The 19,486-nt window shown below is 51.8% G+C and overlaps 3 protein-coding genes and 1 long non-coding RNA gene across 4 annotated transcripts; 3 read left to right on the plus strand and 1 right to left on the minus strand.

Moving 5' to 3' along the window:
- The first annotated feature begins 1,817 nt into the window (after positions 1–1,817).
- On the plus strand, positions 1,818–2,870 carry LOC122380351. Its single transcript, XM_043363437.1, has 2 exons — positions 1,818–2,392; positions 2,522–2,870. Exons 1-2 carry the CDS (start codon positions 1,818–1,820, stop codon positions 2,868–2,870), a joined length of 924 nt encoding a protein of 307 aa, XP_043219372.1.
- A 934-nt stretch (positions 2,871–3,804) lies between these two features.
- On the plus strand, positions 3,805–7,275 carry LOC122380352. The gene is made up of 5 exons (XM_043363438.1): positions 3,805–4,269; positions 5,147–5,314; positions 5,646–5,732; positions 6,549–6,686; positions 7,079–7,275. Exons 1-5 carry the CDS (start codon positions 3,837–3,839, stop codon positions 7,273–7,275), a joined length of 1,023 nt encoding a protein of 340 aa, XP_043219373.1. The 5' UTR covers positions 3,805–3,836.
- A 308-nt stretch (positions 7,276–7,583) lies between these two features.
- LOC122380320 lies at positions 7,584–8,258 on the plus strand. Its single transcript, XR_006256316.1, has 2 exons — positions 7,584–7,669; positions 8,023–8,258. It is a non-coding gene; the product is annotated as an uncharacterized LOC122380320 (long non-coding RNA).
- A 63-nt stretch (positions 8,259–8,321) lies between these two features.
- Positions 8,322–15,928, minus strand: LOC122380319. The gene is made up of 11 exons (XM_043363374.1): positions 15,824–15,928; positions 14,416–15,606; positions 13,927–14,147; positions 13,432–13,674; positions 12,994–13,150; positions 12,507–12,647; positions 11,992–12,104; positions 11,231–11,360; positions 10,685–10,931; positions 10,088–10,281; positions 8,322–9,833 (listed from the first exon to the last, which is right to left on the minus strand). The coding sequence occupies exons 1-11, from the start codon at positions 15,923–15,925 to the stop codon at positions 9,510–9,512; spliced, it is 3,063 nt and encodes a 1,020-aa protein (XP_043219309.1). The 5' UTR covers positions 15,926–15,928; the 3' UTR covers positions 8,322–9,509.
- Positions 15,929–19,486: the final 3,558 nt, after the last annotated feature.

Below are 19,486 nucleotides of genomic sequence, written 5' to 3' on the forward strand. Positions count from 1 at the left end.
GCTGCTATGTACCTAGCAAGTGACTGTTCAATGTTGTCCAAAGTCTACTGTCATTGTCCAACCTAATTCCGATTTGGACATTGGAGAAAATCAGAATTCCGAAGGTTCAAGTTCCCATTGACACCACTATTGGCTACTCAATGCACATGTGCTGTAGCCAATTCTAATGGAATTGAATGACTTCTAAATCCGGCTTTCTTCTCAATCCATGCCATTTTTGGCCTCTGAAGTGTGACCCTATTCTGCGACAATAGCTACAATGTTTGGAAATTGGAAATAAGATTTGATACCTATCGAAAATGTCCGGTCAAATATGTCTGCTATGGCGCTATGGGCAGGACTTAGTTGGCAGCAGATGGACTTGTGGATCGGACCAAGGTACTTACGTGGTGAACAAGCTAGATTTCCGGTCTCAGCTTTTATTTAATTGGAATGTTGAAGCATCTAGCATATATGTAATATAAACAGCTTAGGTATGTTTTCCTTTATAACGGTAGGTTTTTGATAACATATTTTATCGCGTTTATCAGAAAAAAATCCCGTAGTATTTGAAGATATCGATCAATTTTGCTCACGACTATTTTAAACGGCGCTTAATTGAAGACGCCCAGAATGCGTCACGGCACATCTGACTTTTAGGAGAAAAAAATAGGTAGCTGTTTTGCTCAAAGGGCCGAACAATGAACATGCTGATCTTCCGCAGGAAAAACGCACACACCGAAGGATATTCAAAGTCCGCATTCCCTTGATTCCCATTGTCAAATAAAATCAAGCGCAAAAGACGAAGAAAATAAAATTGACTGAGGTGCTTTAGATGAATGTCACGTTTTGTAAAATGACCGTTCATGACCGTTCTCTCATTTTTAAGTGATGTGATTTTGCATCCTTGTTTTGCATTAACCAAAACATTCGACCACATTCGACTTCCGAAATAGGCCTCCACCCACGTTTTCAAATAGGGTATCGGGTTGTTTGCTCCATAGTTCACACGGCATGGTTTTGACGTTTCAGAAGTTTATCCTTTAACTCGGATTGTTTGCTTTCACTTCATGTACTCAAAAGGCTTCGAGGCTTCGAGATCTGTTGGAAAGAATTGAATTGACACTGAATTGAGCTCGTTGGAAGTAAAGTCGGCGCCATTTTAAATTTAAGGAAGTTGTGGCGCATTTTCCAAAATGCTGCTCAAGAAACCAAAGTTAAGACCGATAGATTATAGCACCAGAGTGTGTATACCACTTGATAAATTTAAAACAAGCTTAAACATCCCACCAAAGGAGGCCCTGGCACATTTGAGGAAGCTCATACAACTACATGCTGGTGAAACAAGAACATGTAAAGAAGAGTTAGAGGAACAGAAAGCCCACAATGATGCGCTCATAAAACAGCTCCGCGAAGACATTATGTCCAAAAGAATTGCTATCTTATGCCCAGGGAAAAATGAATTATTGGTAAGGAAAGCTCTCAAAGGCCATCACGATGGTAGCAAGATATTTGAAGAAAAAGAGCCTAGAGATGTGAATGAAGAGGTAGACTTTCAAACAAGCGACCTTAAAAACAAGCTAAATGCACTAAAACACGCTGTCCGTACAAAAAAGAATCAATTAAACAGCACATTGGTTGTGTTCAATGACACGGTTGAGGACGTTGCCTTTTTGGAGCTGGAGGGACCGGTAGGCGATACAAGATGTTTAGCGCTAGAGAATCATATAGGAGATGTTGGCAAGAGGATCCTCGAGGCCGAGATACTACAACATACACTGAAACATGTTCGCGACCAGCTTGGTGTTGAACAGCTTGCAAATAATGCTTCTCTAGAAATGGTGGAGAAACTCCTGAAAAACAGTCAAGACGAACTTTCCGCCACGCAGCACTCGTTAGACGACGCCCAGCACAGAAAAACACATGCTGTTGCGAACACCATTAAGGCTGAGGTCGACAACCACTCCAAGAAGAAGCACCTGGCACGAAGGATGACACACTACAGGAAGCTAGCAGAAGATCAGAAACACGAGTTCCTTCACCTTCGTAAGGCGATCCAGGCGTACTTCATGTATCAGGAGTCAGTCCCCTTGCGGCACGCCATGTCCGACCAGCACCGCGAGGGCAGCCAGGATTTCGACAACAGCTTCCTGCTGAGCGAACTGCAGGACATGGAGAGCGACACGAACCTGCTGCGCGAGGTGACCGGCAGCCACGACATCCAGGGCGTGGTGCAGTGTTTCGAGACGCAGCGCGACACCTCGCAGCACCTGCAGTCGCTGGTCAAGGAGATGGAGGTGAAGAAGGTGCAGCTGCTGCACCGCATGGAGAAGCTGACCGTGCAGCGCAACGCGGCCGTCTTCCACGACCAGGCGGCGGCGGACGGCGTGCTACAGCGGGCCACCGAGCGGCGGCGCGCGCACGACGCCGCCGCCGCCGGCACCGACTGGAGCGCGCTGGCCGCCGCTAACCGAGTGACGCAGGCGCTGGCCCGCATGCGGCAGCTCCTCGAGTACCTGGTGACGTCTCTGTCTCGTGCCAGCCTGGTGCCGGCGCCGCCGCGCGCCGTCTCGCGCCTGGAGACGGCCGCCTACCTGACCGAGATGCTGCGGCTGGCCGCCGCCGGCGTCTCCAAACTGATGGAGCGGCTCGAGGGCCAGGAGCCGGACGAGGTGCTGCAGCGCGCGGCGCGAGCAAAGTTCTCGCTCACCCACTCGGAGGAGAAGTTTAGCACGCGGCAGCCGCCGGCGCTGGTGGCGGCGCCGGCTTCCGATGACGGCGACACCACCGGCGATGACGTGCAGATGGCCACGCGGGCCGTCATGAAGCGGCAGGCGCACCTGATTGTCCAGGCTAAACTGAAGGCCGGCTACGGCAGGAAGAAGTGGTGATAGCCCCGCCGGCAGACTCGTGTTCGTGTTTCTTATTGGTGGATTAGCCATGTATTTACTGTTAAGTGTATAGTGCTGATAGCTAATGTTGCTCGATAGCTGTGCAGCGGTAGGCATGTTGCTCCGTTGCGCAGGACTCAGCGTTTCTTTGTGTTGTAGAGCTCCGAATGACAAGCGTTTGTGTGACTTGGAGCCTCGCTACTCAGGTTTCATTTCGTTGGGCATGCAGGTCATTCGCTGAAATAGGCAACCGAAAAAGCTTCGCTCTTGATGGCCATGATTATCACGGTGTTTTCATTCCATCGCTCCATGAGATGACTTCCCGTCGAAACTTTGCCACGACATATTTACAACTGCGAACTACAAATACAACGAACGAACTCCGATTCCGTCCTTAAAAGTAAACCGATACCATTTTCGCAGATTTAATTATCATGTGTGCGCCAATAACATCGCTGCTTTTGCGACGCCGCACCTCTGATCACCTCCGATCATTTCTGACGGGCGGCGACAGACCGGTAGCGGACGACCAGATCACCGGGTGCACCGATCACAGGCCGGACGAGAACAGGTTCCTAGGTCGGGCCTCCGCTGCCGTCTCTGCCCGCCGCCGGCCGGCGCGTCGTTGACCTCCGCCCGGCGCCCTCCCTCCACTCAGGGAAGGTGGGCGCCCTCCCGCCCTCCCGTCCGGCCGGCGGTGGACGGGAGAGGCCGGCACCCGACAGTCGCTCCGCAGCCGCCGGCAGACCCGCGCGGCTCTCTCCCAGCCGATCTCGCCTGTCATCATACGGTCACAGGGGTGACTGATCCCAGTTTTCCAAGCCTTCCCTGGGCGTTTTCTTGAACCTCGGACGGCGATTTGAACAGACGTGCGCAAGATATATCCTTCTTTTCACCAGTCGAGTGCTCCAGGTTCGATTCCAGTAGCCTAGTTCGAACGTCTTCCTTTGAGAAACACCCCCAGCCATGATCCCCCTAGTCCTGTCGCTGTCTGCGCTGCTGGTGGCGCTGTGCGGCGCTGACAAGCTGCCGCTGGAGGCGCGGGGGAGTGTCCTGGCCGACGGCTACCTGCCTCCTCCGAGAGAGTACCTGCCGCCGCCGAGGGAGTATCTACCGCCGCCGGGACGCACTGGAGAGCTCTCACTGCCATCAGGAGGGCCGGAGGGACTCTCCCCGCCATCAGGAGGGCCGGAGGGGCTGTCACCGCCCTCGACTGGCGAGCTGGGGCTCTCTTTGCCCTCTACTGGAGCGCTGGGGCTCTCTCTGCCCTCGGTGGGTGCGACGGGACCTGACGCCGACCTCGGGGAGGTCATCACCTCGTCATCTGCAGGATCGCTGCTCTCACTGGGAGAGAGGGGACCGCCGCCGAAGGCGACAGGACCCGACACGGACCTCGCAGGTAAGTGAAGGAATGGTTAATTGCGATTGCTAGCTGTTGCATTAAAAAAGGTCGGGTAAATATACCTATTCTTTGTGGTAAGATTTACAATCACGGGCAATTGCTGTCGAATCGGCAATGATCAAAGCCAAACGTCTCAGGCATATCAATCCAATAATGTCCCGTTACAACCTTTAGAGGATGCCAAGAGGGTATGCTAACTTTACCCCATGTTTCTGATAAAGCCTCCCAAAAAGTACACCTGATATATTTTGGCACCGAGTCACTAAACTCACCTGATCGATGATGACAAATAAGTAATGTATCACAACCTTTCAGCACACATTGATTGACATATCGGAGATGGCCGAGTGCAAACCCGTCATTGCTAAGTGCATGTGGTAGATTGTACATTGACAGTTCGTCCGCAAACACCCGTCCGGTTTTTGCGGGAATAGCCTCGCCATCAAACTCAATCGCAGTCAAAACCAGTTTGAGAGCATTTATCACAACAGAGCAGCTAACTCGGAATGTCGGCAGAGCAGACTTCAAAGTGCACGCTGTCCCTCACTGCCCGATAAGAATACCCCGGACCAATATATCAATTATACCACTCACCCAGTAAACTAAGTGCCCCTGCAAGCTTTGTAGGTAGGTATTGCAAGTCACTTATGCGCTGTGGTAGGTAATGCGGGATTCGGAATTAAGTCAGGACAGCTAAACTTAGCCGGACGAGATTGCATGGTATTTTCAACATCTATTCAACCAAAAATAATATTCGTCAAGGACATATCTATTTCGCCTTAGGAGGATGAGCCAAGGATAGGTATTATTTTGGATCCTCCCAGCCCTGGTTGGAATAGCAGAGCCCTTCTGACTCCCTCCCCTGACTCGCCAGTGGTTCTGGAGCCGGGCTCGGCCCACCCCGGCTTCTGTCCGCGCCGCCAGCTCACCCGCTCCTGTCTGCTCGTAAAGGCCGCGCCCAAAGAGTGCTTCGCAGACGTCGACTGCAGCCCCCAGGAGAAATGCTGCGCGCTGGACTGCGGACTGCAATGTGTGAATGCCGGTGAGTTTTAAAAGTTAAAAAATCAAGTCATATGTTCCCCGTAACGTGGCAGCCCGTGGTAGGGGGCAATTGTCTATTTCAGATAATGAGATGAACCAGTCACGCAGCTACAATAGATGGATAGCCTTTATGCGACAAGATTAAGCAAGCTGACTATCTCTCCTAACATCCTGTGACGTTTCACAGTGGTGCAGCCGCCGTCGTGTGACTCGTGTGATCGTAACACACGTGGCTGACTGTGACCTGTGTGACGTTTCACAGTGGTGCAGCCGTCGTCGTGTGATCGTAACATACGTGGATGACTGTGACCTGTGTGACGTTCGTTTCACAGTAGTGCGGCCGTCGTCGTGTGATCAGATCGTCTGCGCCCGGCCGGGGGAGGAGTGCGTCGACCTGGAGACGGGGCCAACCTGCATCGGTAAGACCTCGCTTACCGGACCGCGGATGGCTAGTGCCAAGACTAGAGATGTCAATCGTATACCAACTTTTTGGTATACCGATACCAAACCGATACCAACTTGGTATTTGGTATTTCAATCATAATGAGTAATGTTTTTGTTGGTATTATGAAACCTCACTAATGTATAAGAGGCTGAGAAATTAGTAAAAAGTCGGTATTTCCCTCATATAATGAAGTTGGTTCGGTATCGGTATTTCCTCACGGTTTATGTTGGTATTTGGTTTGGTATCGGCATAATCGGCATTCATATTTTCTGTACCTAATAGACATCACTACCAAAGACGAGTTTTTTTTTTACTAGCAAGTGGCGATTTGTAAACGAGCTGGCCCTTACTCAAAGGCAATGTGCATGTTGAATCGATGAAAAACCTCAGTGATAGCGAGGCGGATGCTATTAATCGCAATGAAAAGACGTGTGACTAGCGAGACACGCTAGCTGCATTGCGGTACAGCCTACATTCAGGCGTTTAACTCCGCCGCCACCTACCGGACAGAATCGCAAGCTAAAGTTCACAACCGACCGTGGAGCGAATGAGGTGCCGCTATCGCACCGAACCAATGACCCATGTAGAAGTGGAAGACTGCTGACTGATAGGATTTATTACACAGGGATCGAATTCAGTTCATATTCCCCGCTTTACTATGACGCTAACCATGTAAGTGACCATACTTTGTCATGCCTGCCATGTTTGATCGATGTCTTGCCGCTCAAAAGTCACAACATGTTCCCGTGTGACATCTGGCGATACCCCCCCCCCCCCCCCTGTTCTCCAGGCCACTCAAAGTCGGGCCAGTGCCCGTTCCACGGCCAGTTCTGCTCCAACCGGATCCTCGTCTGTCGCCAGGACACAGACTGCGAGGGCGACAAGCTGTGCTGCAACCTGGGCTGCCACCGGCTCTGCGTCGACCCCGGTATATGTCGATGACGATAGCGAGTTTAGGCGCGATAAACACGCCTGAAGCAGTCTAGGCTCAGTCAGAGCCTGAGTCCTTGAGTCCGTTCAGACTCAAAGATAAATTAGAAATACAAGTCGAAATGTATTTAAAACGGGGCTGATCGGCTTTATACCTTGAAAATCAGGACGTTCCACAATAAATCTTTGTTTGTTTATTAGAGCTTACGGGCGCGTCGACTGCGGTGGTCATTTTGCGCCCATAACCACAATAAATCTTTAATATCAGTATTGAAGAACTTCTGGATTGCCATATCAATGGAAAATGTTAGACTGAACGATACGCCCCCCAGTACTCGCCGCTTCACAAAGCGTATAACAGCCTCTCCCCTCTGGACCGCTCGCGAGCAGCGTCCACGGAGCAGCACCTGGGCTTCTGCCCGGAGGCGGTGGCGCGGCCGCCCACCCGCTGTGGATTCCAGTGTCAGGTGGATGACGACTGTTCGCCAGAGCTGAAGTGCTGTGATAACGCCTGCGGCAAGGTGTGCCAGCCAGGCGGTAAGCAGATACCGATCCCTTACCGGCAGCGGGGTAATGGGGCTGTATAGGGGTGTGAGGAGAGGGAGGGCGCAGTGGCGGCCTCAGGGGCAGCAGGCAGGTGAGAAGGATATATAGGAGGAATCGAAAGTTATCACCATGTTCAGGAAACATGCAACTAAAGCCTAATGATATACAACACTATAGAAACATGTGGAGTTTTGATGTTTTTACGTAAGTCATTTAAATAGTTTAAACGTTTCCGGTCAAACAATTTTGTTTTGTATAGATTTGAAGGATGTGCAGACAGCAGGCCGGCATAATTGCACTCGGTAATACCGTACCGTTTCAGGTGACGTCCTCACTCTGCCACCGTTCCAGTGGTGCCGTTCATCACCTGCGCCAACCGAAACTGTCCGTCCAACACCCGCTGTCAGATGATCGGACTGGAGGCGGTCTGTAAAGGTGAGCTGCAGTCCACAAAGACTGGACGGATTTGCCTAGTTGCACGGCATTATGGATAAGTGCATACGTCATTTCCAACTTGGAATACTTGTCATATCTTTTACGAAAAATAATTTACAGGAACAATGCTAGAATTTTTGGGCCATTTAGGTTCAGTACAACTAACTAGATACATTAGATATTAGATAGGTACTTTAGTAGAATAACCCTGACTCCAGTCATGAGTGGTGTTAAAGTTATGTATGAGCGTCGAAGTAAAATACGACGGTCGAAGTAAAACCATAAAATGCACCATACCGTTATAACAAGGCAACGTGGTGACATTATTTGTGAGACTCTGTTTTCTTCCACAGCCCTGTAGCAAGAAAAAAATATTTTTTGGAAAACACTACAAAATGGCAGGAGGACGCTCCATGCAGTCACGCAACAACAGCTAGCCCAGCGACCCCAACAAGATGCTTCCTCGTCCAGCCCATTCCGCCAGAGAATGGAATGTGTTCCGGAGCTGCCGGCTTCTGAGGTTCGGCCTCCAGCTGACAGCTGATTGATGTGATTGAGGGCATTAATAGATGATCACCGTCAACGGTCACAATGCAATTTCCGGACGCATAATCTATCAGGAAAAATCCTATTTAGTAAAAGGTTTAAATGAAAAAATAAAGTTGTATTTCTGTATAAAATGACAAAAATTTTTACACTTTGAACAACACTGGTGAAAAATACGCCTCTCACACCTACAACAGACTGTTTTGCTTGGCAATTTTCTAACGTTCTTTGCTTTGGCAGGAACAGCAAAGTCCATGCTTGGTAATTGTTGCCCCGTTCTACACAACATAGCACATACGCATAACAATACCTACAAACATCCCACACTATGGAACGGTTGAATGATGTCACTCCGGGGCGGACAATGAACGCACCACCGCCCAGACTCGGGGAAACTCGGCCCGGTCTGCAGCTCTTGGTGGCAGTACCGAACTGCGACTGTCCTACGTCAAACGCCGGGGCATTACTCGGATTCGAGTTGGCGTCACCACAATACAATGAACCATGTTTTGGTTTCGGAGCGTGAATGGACTAGGGAAGAGGCGGTGTTACCAAGTTTTAGGAGTACTTATTGTGGTTTGATATGACCCAGAAAGTACACGCGGATTCGAGAATATCGTGACTGGCAAATTTATACAATTACAACACACTTCCTGCCAGAGACGACTAAAGAAGTGATAAAGTGAATATTTTGGATAGCAGATAGAAATTTTGAAGAAATGTGTGAAGGGAATACAACTTTCAGCGGAAGAGAAATTAAAGTAACTCATTTACTGCAGAATTTGCACACCCATCTAGGCTACACACATTCCCATCGACGACAGAAATCCCTGAATAACTTTGATTGGCAAGACACAACGTACGAACTTAAGTGCCCTCGCCTGCTTAGTCAACCTTCTCCGTATCAACCCAAACATCCGAACGTCTACTCCCGGCGCCCCCGTCCGCCTGTCAACAGTCTACCCACGGGCGCCTCGAGGTTAAATATCTGCCGGGTACCGTCCAGACTCCAGACTACCCTGCCTCGTCACCTTACCTTCACTGAAGAGAGGAGCGTCCCATCTGTGGACGCAGCCCCGGGAACAAATGTAGTGGCAAACAGACAGCTTGGTGGGACAGACAGCGGCCGTCCCGCCCCGACATCCGGTCCCGTCGGACGGGCCGGTATCACAACGCACCTCCACCCCTCGGCGCTATCACATGAGTCAAACGTCAGCACGCAGAAACAGCGCCCCGGCGGAGCGGACACAGCCGTGCGTCTGAGCGGCGACTGACCGGACCGGGCGCCGCTCCCTCACTGGCCGCACACGAACCGACTCGCCCACACGCCGTCGTCCAGTCCGGTGGCGTGGTACAGGTCGACCAGCAGCCGCGACTGGGCCGAGGAGGCGCCGCCGGCCAGCGGCGCGGCCAGCACGTGCGCCAGCAGCAGGCCGTGCTCGGCCAGCGCCACCAGCCGCTCGACGGCGGCCGGCGGCCAGCGGCGCGGCGGCGGCTCGCTGGCAGAGCCCAGCGAGCAGGCCACCGCCTGGGCGGGCAGCTGCTGGAACCGGCGTACCAGCTCCCGCAGGTCCTCGCGGGGAACCGGCTCCGAGTGGCCCCAGTCGGTCAGAAACACCTGGGCACGAGGGGGGGGGGGGGGGTGAGTGAGCCGAGTCGCCCTACAGACTGGGATACCTCATGAACACGGATCACTGCTGGCATCAGCAAATGAGCCAGGATGCAGCTGTGCTGTATTAAATTAACATGAAAACCAAGAGGAGCGTGCCACTCAACGCTCACTGATTACGGACAGTGCTAAGCACATAATTGGACTGGTAACGGTCAGCATCTATTTCTACTTGTCACCGACTCTAAACACCCCCTGCTCACCTCGGCGTGGTCCTCGTCGGCGACTAGCACGGTGCCCCGGTGCCAGCCGCCCTGCCACCGGACAGCCACGGGCGCGCCCACCGGCGGCGTCGGCTGCGACCCCTCGGCCGGCCGCGAACCGTAGAAGCGCCGCATCGCCGCCGCTAGCATCTCGACGCTCTCTGCCTCGGCCAGACGGCGCACCTCGCCGATAACTGGAGACGGACCGGGCGAGCGTCAGGGCCGGGACAGGGGCTGGAGAGAGGTACATGGAAAATTACTGAGGGGAAAGCAGAGAGAAAAGGACAAGAACAGAATAGTGAGAGACGTCTGAATCAGTTACGGAATTTATCATTTTTTTCAGATTCATGCACATATTTATCAAATAGTCAAAAAACAGTTACATATTTAACAGATCTAAATATTACATTGTTAACTAGATTTTCCATCTAAAATACAGGTAAAATGGAGACATCTCTACCCAACAAGTAATATACGTCATTACTTCCCCATGGTCCCCTTACAACAGTCTGAAACTGAAGCCGTTCTAGTCATTTCGCGACCAGTCCCTCCCTAGCTACCCCGTCCCCTAGCCATCCCTCATCCTCCCCGACTCACAGTCCTCGTTGACGCGCTGGGCGGCGCGGACTCCGAACGGCATCACCACATAGAACAGCTCCGGCGAGATGACGGCCGTCACCTTCACGTAGACGACGGCGCCGGCCGGCGGCAGGCGCAGCGGCTCGCCGGGCGCGCGCGGACGCCACTCGTCATCAGAAGAGGCCAGTGGAGGTGGCGGTGGGACAGTGAACCCGGGCTCCGCGGCGGTGTCATCGGCAGAGGGGAGGGCCTCCAGCGGCGCCGGCTGACGGAGGGGGGGGGGGAGGAGGGGGGGAGTGTCAGTCACGGCACTACCTGAACGGCACGGCACTACGCTACCTCACACCAACCGGCCCGCAGATGCACCATCAATCTGCACCCAAAGTAACATCAAATATCAGTGAACAAGGTCCGAAGAAACACATGAATGTATGACACTCAAACGTGTTACAAACATTCATATTTATGCAGCGTTTTGGAGTACCAAAACACAAATTCAGCACCATCTGATAACCCAGACTGTCGAAAGCGGCATTGCAACCCGTTCGTTTCCGCGGTGCTCACCCTGGTGGCGGCGGCCCCGACGTCCTCCTGCACCTCCCAGTGCTCGACGAGGCCCTCCTCTGCCATAGTCCGCGTGACGGGCACCACGTCACAGTCCTCCAGCCGGTACAGCACCACGGCCAGGCATTCCCTGTGGGACGGTCAGCGGTCAGAACCCGGCGCCCGCGGTACAATAAGGCTCTCCAGCCGGTGCAGCACCACGGCCAGACACTCCCTGTGGGACGGACGGACAGCGGTAAGCACCCGGGCGCCCACGCGGTCGTCAGCACACAGACTGTCCTAACTCCTAGACCGCTGACAGGGCTGTAATGGGAGCCCGAATACGAGCTACCGTGCAGAGCTGGCGTTACAAACAGCGGCCCAGCGACACCGACTGCGAACGTGCACCCGTCTGGGGGTCATAATGGCCAGACAACACTACCTGCTCAACTTTCACAGCTTAAAGCCTGCTGTGGATGTGACGCTACTCGAATTCACGGGCTAATTACACTGAGGGGTGGATAGGATTGGCGACTTCCAGTAGTCACCTGATTCATATTCAGAAGATCAGATGCTTAGTGACGAAACTCAAAAGCCGATTACAAGAGCCGATCATTGTTACTTTTATTAAAATATACTTCCCTAGAAAACGTAAATTGCCGAAAAAAAACGAAACTGCAATTCAAATTTCGTTCAACTAAGAGCCCCTGGCGTGCGTTCAACGCCATCGTATTCGATTTTCAGTAGGTATTTCATTACAGCCCGCGCCGCTCCGTACTTACTCAGTGGTCTCGGAGCTGACTGTATGGGCGTTGATGTTGATGACGTCCACCAGGTCCACGAACCGCTCCCGGGCCTCCGCCGAGTAGTCGGACTCGCCCGCTAGCGGAGCCACCTGCGGGACGACGGGTCAGAGGTCAGGGGGGCCGATAGGTCAGGGGGGCCGATAGGTCAGGGAATGGGGGGGTCAGGGAATGGGGGTCAGGGAACGGGGGTCAGGGAATGGGGGTCAGGGAACGGGAGGTCAGGGATGGAAGGGCAGCCGCGGTCAGAGTCGGTAGGTCAGGGACAACAGCGGAAGATCAGGGGGACACGCGGTGCGATATGGAGGTAATCATTCAACAACGAACTCCAGTAGTGACGTGGCTGCCGACTGAAAACTTTTATCTTTTTCACTTCTTCGCTAACCGATATCGTCAACTCACTCCTACTCCGTTCAACACTCAGTCTCTTCCACTCTACTCCTACTTTCTTTCCCATTCCGCTCTCGCCATCTCTCCCTCCCCTCCTCTCTCACCCCGGAACACTTGGCGCGGACGAGGAAGACGGGCTGCGAGGCGAACTGTTCGAGCATCGGGCGCAGCTGGTCGGGCGACACCTCATCCTCGTCGCCAAAGTCGACGGCGTGCACCCGGTACCTGGGCAGACCGTCACCGCCCTGCGGCGGGACCGGGGCGCAGCGTCAGCCGGTGTGGTGTAGGTGGTAAAGGGGCGGGATGAATATCAGCCGAGAATGATATCGGGAAGCATGCAGCATTGTCACTGAAACCTTACCTTGCAACAGCGAAAAAAAGAAAGAACGAAAAACACCTGCAGGTGAATACACAGAGCAATGAGCATTAAGCATTCAATAGGAGTATCTGGAAATTACAGCATCATCATTATACTACCTCCCATCCCACCACCTAATAGAAAATAAAGACCAACTTCATATAAAAATCAAACCTACGAGCCTCAGCGCGTATCCCGTCCTCCGTTCAGTACCGTCCGCTCCCAGCCCTGACCTCTGGCGGTAGCTGGCCCACGATGACGGCACGGCACCATTCGTCGTCCGAGAAGCGTGCCGCCCAGAAGGAGCCGGCACAGAGCAGGTCCGGGTGGAGGCCCTGACGCGGGTGGACCGGCAGCCGGGCGTAGGCCGTCTGCATCTGCTGCTGGAACCTGGCCGCACGGACAGAGAAGGTAGCGGGTAAGGGAAATGGCGACGGTTCATGGGATAAAAGGGTTACCAACAGCAGGCCGCAACAGACGGCACGGGAAGTTCATAAATGGATAGAATGAAGTAGGCAACCGCCAGAGATACGTTTGTTTTACACCGAGGTAACACACAACACAATGATGATTGTAGCGAACAACCGGATAAAACAGCGCGCTATTTTGTCACCAACAATGGTAATTAGGCACGTAACGGTAACTCGCTCCACCCCACCCATCGTACTCACTCATCGAATTTGTCCTGACTCTCGAACGAAATGTAGAAGTTGTCGGGGCTCTGCGCCCGCACTATGATGACATCCCGGTGCGGGTTGCGCGCGCACAGCTCGCGCGGCGCCCGGTAGATGGGTCGGCTGTGCCAGGACACGCCCAGTCCGCGGTACTTGGGCGGGTCGACGAACGTCTGGGGGGACGCTTTGACCGGGCTCAGAGTGCGCCGCGCCGCCGCCGTTGGCTCGCCGCCGCCCGCGCTGAGGGCGGCAGAGTAGTTCGTCACGTCACTGGTTAGTGAGATTGACAATGAACAATGATGGCAGCAAAAAGGAGGGGATGACACGGCCAGTGAGCAGTGGACTATCGGACACGGGCGGAGGACCAGAGAAGATGGTAGTTAGTAAGGCAGGTGGCGAAATGTAGGGCACGATATCATCACGTGAATGCGAGCACAAACATGCTAAGAGTGAAGATGAAATGACTATGATGCGCCTATAAAGAAGCCTCACTCTGTGAGTTGATCGACCGGCCGGTCGGCCGCCACCCGGCCGTTGGTGGCCCGCTGAGGGGGCGGCTCAGCCTCCCTTTCCGTTCCGTTCCGCGCCCCGGCCTCGTTGCCGTCCCCGGTAGAAAGCCAGTCGAGCACGCGGCTCTCGCCGGCGCCGGAGCGGCCGCGCCGAGACACAAACGGTACCATCAGTCGCTCCAGAGCCAGGTGCTTCGTCTCCACCTGGGTCGGAGGAAGCACTGTCAGCGGGGGTTTACAACGGGATGCGCCACTAGAATGCAGCTGTTTTAAACGCAATCCGTCAGGTGAAATTTGTGATGATTGAAAACACGGATATTGTACTGAAATTGAGATCTTAGGAAAAGACGGCAGCCAAAAGACCGGCACTCTCTATGCATATTTCACGATCATGGCTTGGTGGTTAGTGGATGATTTGTTTATTTGTCGTGTTCACCGTGATATAGTCAAGCATCGTCCCCTCCCCGGTCACCTGCTGCTGGGCGTCCTCGGGACTGACGGTCATCACGTTGCTGAGCGTGCGTCCGACGTCGACCAGTCGCGGCTCGGCGCCCACGGTGACGGTGACGGCCAGCTCGGCGCGCAGCGGTCCGCCGCCGGCCGGCCGCTGGAACAGCGCGCGCACCGGCGCGTCCGGCGCCAGCAGCGCCTCGATCAGCAGCGCCTGCAGCTGGCGGCGCGGCCCGTCCGGCGCCGCCGCCGCGCCCACCGGCACACAGGCCACCGCGCACACCGGCATCCGCGCCAGCCGCTCGGGCAGCCGGCGGCACTCGGAGAGCGGCACCGTGTCGTAGTTACCGTAGTCGACAAACTGCACCTGCACGGCGCCGGCGGCCGGCGCGGCGGACACCCGGCCTCGGTACCAGACGCCGTTCCAGCGCGCGAACACTAAGTCGCCGGCGCGCGGCGCCGCCGCCAGGATGCAGCGCGGCGCGCTCGACAGCGCCTCCAGGTCGGAGCAGAGCGTCTCCAGACTGGGCTGGTCCTCGCGCAGGTTCAGGTAGAGCAGGTCGCAGTCCTCCAGCAGGTCGTGGTGAGCCAGCGAGACGTCGTGCATGACTTTCAGATTGATCTCGCGACTGGGCAGGCCGTGCGACACGTCGGCGTTGGACAGCGCTCGGCTGCTGGCGCTGCTCTCTGGCGGAGGACTGGAGCCACGGCTGTAGTCGAGCCGCTCCCGTCCCGACCTCCGCTCCGGCTCCGGCTCCGGCTCCGAGTCCGTCTCTGAATCCGTCTCTGGGTCCGACTCCGGGCAGGGCTCCGGGCCGGCCCGTGGTTCCTGCTCTGGGCCCGGCCCTGGGTCCGGCTCTGAGTTCAGCTCCGGATCCGGGCGCGTCTCCGGCTCCGGTTCCGGCTCCGGTTCCTTCCGGAGGTGCCGGAGGGCCACGTTGCGGTCGGCGCGGCGTCCCTGCGACAGCGAGGGGCGCGGAGATGAGCAGGTGCTGACTGAGGACTCGCGGCGGCCGGCCGCCGAGGCCACTGAGCCCGCGTCGCCGGCTGGCTGCGGCAGCGCCTCTGACATCTGCTCCATCAGCTGCTCCAGCCGCTGCTGCAGCAGATCCACCTGGTCAGCGGTGCCTGCCACACGGCCGGAGAGCTCAGTGTTGAGCTGACTCAGCTGCTGCAGCTCAGCTCTTCCAGCTGTCTTTGATATTGACAGAACCTGAAATGGAAACATTGCAACTGTAAGGCATAAAAAGTATGATAGTGACCTGCTCCATGAACATTATGGTAAACTGAAGGTGACTGTTAGTGCCAAAAACATACGCTCTAGGTAACACCAAGCATATATTGATTTTCAACATAAGGTACAAATTAACCATTAGTGCAAGGCATGTAAATAACAAGCAGAATGGAGTCAAAAGTCTATCACCACTTACATTCTTCACACATTCTGAGATGTTTTCAGAGAGTCTTGTACACTCATGTTGTATAAGAGAACACTGTATTTGAATTGACTTTCTCTTTGAATCCAGTGACATCCTAACAATCTAAAATAGAAGAGACTGAGATATGACAACTACAAAGAACAAGTAAATTTCAGAGCAGGTGATAAGGTAAGTTTTTCAATGTCCTCAATATGTAAACACCTCACATCATTGCATTAATCAAACCTTATTGTTATTGCATGAAAAACATGCATCTTTGGTATGCACCCTATTGATGAAAGGAAAATGATGGTAAATATGGTGCAAAATGTTATTCAAAATTTTAAGTGTTTAATATTTACCAATGCCATATAAATAATTGTGCAGGATTGACAATATCAATTCAGTAGAATCTCACATTTAATTGCATCTATTTGCATCACTAGCCATTAGGTGAAGCGCCAACTCCATTTAAGTTTAAGAGGGAATAGGTACCTTGCCAAAATGCATAAAAGTGATGTACTTTAACAGTTAACCTGTGCATTTCAATTTGTTTTTGAATAATAATTTCAAAAAAAATTGATGTCAACAGGCACATCAACATAACTCAAGTGACAAGTCATGACAGACAGTTCAATGAAAAAGATCAGAAATAGCACATCAGTCGGGCGCACTGTGGTAATTCCGGTCCATTTATAGAAACGTTGCTATATTTGGAAACGTTTCCAAATATAGAAACCCTGCGTTCCATAAATGGAAACGCTCAGAAGCACCGATCATTCCGGATGATTTATTTTAAAGCAAGATGCGTTATATAACTTTCTAGATGGTGGAATGCCATCTAGTGGCAACAAGGAAGCACTCAGGTGAAAATGACACGTCAATTTCGCCAAAACTTAAAACATCTATTTAGCCCAAATTAGCCAATGTTCTGCCAAAAATCAGCCCAAATCAGGTTCTGGACGTCATATTTGAAGGGAAACCTTAATGGAAGTTTTTCTCTTATTCGCAATTTCTTCTACATTTTACACAAACCGGAAATCAAATCGTCATTACCATGGCCCACCATGGATTTCTTCGGGCCTCCTTGCGATTATAAACTCAAATGTTGGCTTGTCACTGGTGGTAACCGTTTTGTGCGAAATTTCGCCAGAGCTTGCAAAGATCGTCAAACAGGTGAGCGTGCACCTACCGTTTCCAAATATAGAAACGCAGCGTTTCCATATTTGGAACAAGCGTTTCTATACATGGAACATTGTTTCCAAATATAGAAATGTTTCTATATATGGAACGGAATTACCACAGTGTGCCCGACTGACATGCTAAAAAGGTATTGTGTCCAAGCAAAAAAAAAAAAACAGGCTTCAAGTTTCCTGTTGCTAATAAGGCCTTGATCAAAATTAAATAAATCCCTACACATTTCCCTGCACCAAGATCCCTGCTAACACTGCCTTATGCCCCTTATGCATATCTCATCTCATGATCTCAAAAACTAACAATTAAAAGCTTTCGCTCGGCGCATACTGTGGGGGGGGGGGGGGGCATGTCCTAGGCGCTTGCATTTGCAGAGTACTTCGCTGTCCTTTTAGCACCGGCAATTTGAACTTTTGCCCAAAATATAATGTTATCACCAAAATATGATATCACCAAAAGTTAATAATAAATAGCATTTGAGTTGTAATTTCATCTTGTTAAATGATTTGTTGTTTGAAATGTGATAACACGTATTTTGAGCATATTTGTTGAGAATAAACCAATAATTTCATCAGATAAATCAAACATTGCTTTTGGGAAAGAATGAGGTGTTTGAAACAAAATAATAACAAACGAGATGACTCTACAAAGTGGTGAAACTGGCGCAGCTAAGACAAATTCCAGACCAACCCCGCGTTCGATGTCTCTCGGACGACGAAGATTCTACGTCGTCCGGCCAATCCCGTCCAAGGTCAGCGGGGGCTCGGCTGCGGTTATGGAAGGTGATTGGCCGGACGGCGTCCGAGAGACATCGAACGCGGGCCTATGGACACGGCCCCCGCCGAAGTTAGTTGGTAGCACTGCTGCTCCACGGCGTACATTTCCTACCAGCCCATAGGGTTTACATGTTAAATGGCCTGTTTTCGGCGAGCGATATCTCGGTCAACCTTTGAAGAAATCAATGGTTCTTAGTCTCAAATGATAGATCGATGAATTTTCTTTCGACAATTCCTCTACCATTTTTCACGAAACCCAGCCGATCTTCTACGGCGTACAGGGTAAAGATTTCTCTGCACGCCAGCACCCGCGATCCGCCTCTCCGATCATCGGCGCGCGGTCCTCGGTAGCGCATTCGATAGCGTATCGGGCTACGGATCCGAGGGTCGTGAGTTCGAATCCTGGGAGCGCCGCGTGATTTTGGCTAGAATTGAATGATGTAGATGCTTGAATGTTTGCATAATCAATTATTAATAGCTAATTGAATGTATCTGCCCATTAATCGGCCCCTAAAACCTGTTATTTAAGAAATTTAAGAAATGAATGTCACGTGCGCGTCACGACTGCCAACCATAAGCGCTACCATATTCTAGTTTGAACTAACTTTTTGCTAGTCCCGACCACATATAGTAGGTTTTCTAGTGGTTATACTAGAAATTCCTACCAAAGTTCGTCCTACCCTTCACTCAATATACCCTGCTATGGACAGACCATTATAGAGTTCAGTGCCTAGGCGACTTGCTCGTGTCTCTCTTCCAAGCTCTCTTCTCAATAGTTTGAGGCCTTGAGTTTGAGTTTATTGGGAATTGAACTATCCACGTGCATTGGGTCGGTTGGATCAAAGCTGTAAGATCGTGAAGTATCTTGAATTTTCCTGTAACCTACTGAATAGGTATCAACCTCACCAAACTAAGAGATGAGCTCTGACGCGAAACCGAAAGTCGATCTTGGACTCCTTGAGGAAGATGACGAATTTGAGGAGTTCCCTGCTGAGGACTGGACCGGTAAAGCTGAGGATGAAACTGATGTCAATGTCTGGGAGGACAACTGGGATGATGATGATGTTGAAGATGACTTCAGCGTCCAGTTGAGAAATGAGCTGGAGAAGCAGAGCAACAGCAAGATGGAGTGACTCAGCAACATTTTAATATGCAGTGCGAACTACTTATTGCCGCACGCCAGAACATCTGCAGCTTCTGAAACACCAGTGTGAAGTTATAACTGGAGAAAGTCAAGCTGCTTATTTGGAATAAAAGGACTACCAACTTTGAATTCACAATGAAGAATCATAAGTTTGAATAATGTTCTGAAGTAAAGACACTGGAACTGGAATATAGATCAGAATTCAGATGTAACCTGCATCAGTTGTGTATGAATTGTCCAGCTGACCACCAACTGAACATTCATTTCATCAATACATTAATTATTTGTGTGTTGTCTTTTATCTCAAGTGGAATGGTTCATTTGTCTTCTGCATTTCTGGGAAGGGATACCCAATCAGCAGATCAGCTAGTTGCATGATGAATGGTGATAGATTGATTAGTCTGATATAACCATGGTCATTTTTGCTCTGCAGGAGTCCAGACACTTTTTATGCATGTTAGGATCAGTCACACTATCAACTGAGCTATCTAGTACCAGCCTGAGGAGCTTTATATATTGTTAATTTCCAGTTTCTGTATAGACACCAGAACTTAACACCAA

Source organism: Amphibalanus amphitrite, unplaced genomic scaffold, assembly GCF_019059575.1.
Source record: "Amphibalanus amphitrite isolate SeventyFive unplaced genomic scaffold, NRLGWU_Aamphi_draft 000096F_arrow, whole genome shotgun sequence".
In the NCBI taxonomy this organism is placed as follows: Eukaryota; Metazoa; Arthropoda; class Thecostraca; order Balanomorpha; family Balanidae; genus Amphibalanus; species Amphibalanus amphitrite.

What these genes read in the sequence shown, in the direction of transcription:
- LOC122380351 (XM_043363437.1), top strand. Translation starts at nt 1,818, where the DNA reads ATGGTGGAGAAACTCCTGAAAAACAGTCAAGACGAACTTTCCGCCACG. An exon ending in CAGCGGGCCACCGAGCGGCG is followed by an intron (nt 2,393 to 2,521) that starts GCGCGCGCACGA and finishes GTCTCGTGCCAG; the next exon opens with CCTGGTGCCGGCGCCGCCGC.
- LOC122380352 (XM_043363438.1), top strand. Translation starts at nt 3,837, where the DNA reads ATGATCCCCCTAGTCCTGTCGCTGTCTGCGCTGCTGGTGGCGCTGTGC. An exon ending in ACCCGACACGGACCTCGCAG is followed by an intron (nt 4,270 to 5,146) that starts GTAAGTGAAGGA and finishes CTGACTCGCCAG; the next exon opens with TGGTTCTGGAGCCGGGCTCG. An exon ending in GACGGGGCCAACCTGCATCG is followed by an intron (nt 5,733 to 6,548) that starts GTAAGACCTCGC and finishes CCTGTTCTCCAG; the next exon opens with GCCACTCAAAGTCGGGCCAG.
- LOC122380319 (XM_043363374.1), bottom strand. Translation starts at nt 15,925, where the DNA reads ATGTCACTGGATTCAAAGAGAAAGTCAATTCAAATACAGTGTTCTCTT. An exon ending in TCTCAGAATGTGTGAAGAAT is followed by an intron (nt 15,607 to 15,823) that starts GTAAGTGGTGAT and finishes TTTCCATTTCAG; the next exon opens with GTTCTGTCAATATCAAAGAC. An exon ending in GTCAGCTCCGAGACCACTGA is followed by an intron (nt 11,361 to 11,991) that starts GTAAGTACGGAG and finishes ACCGTCCCACAG; the next exon opens with GGAATGCCTGGCCGTGGTGC.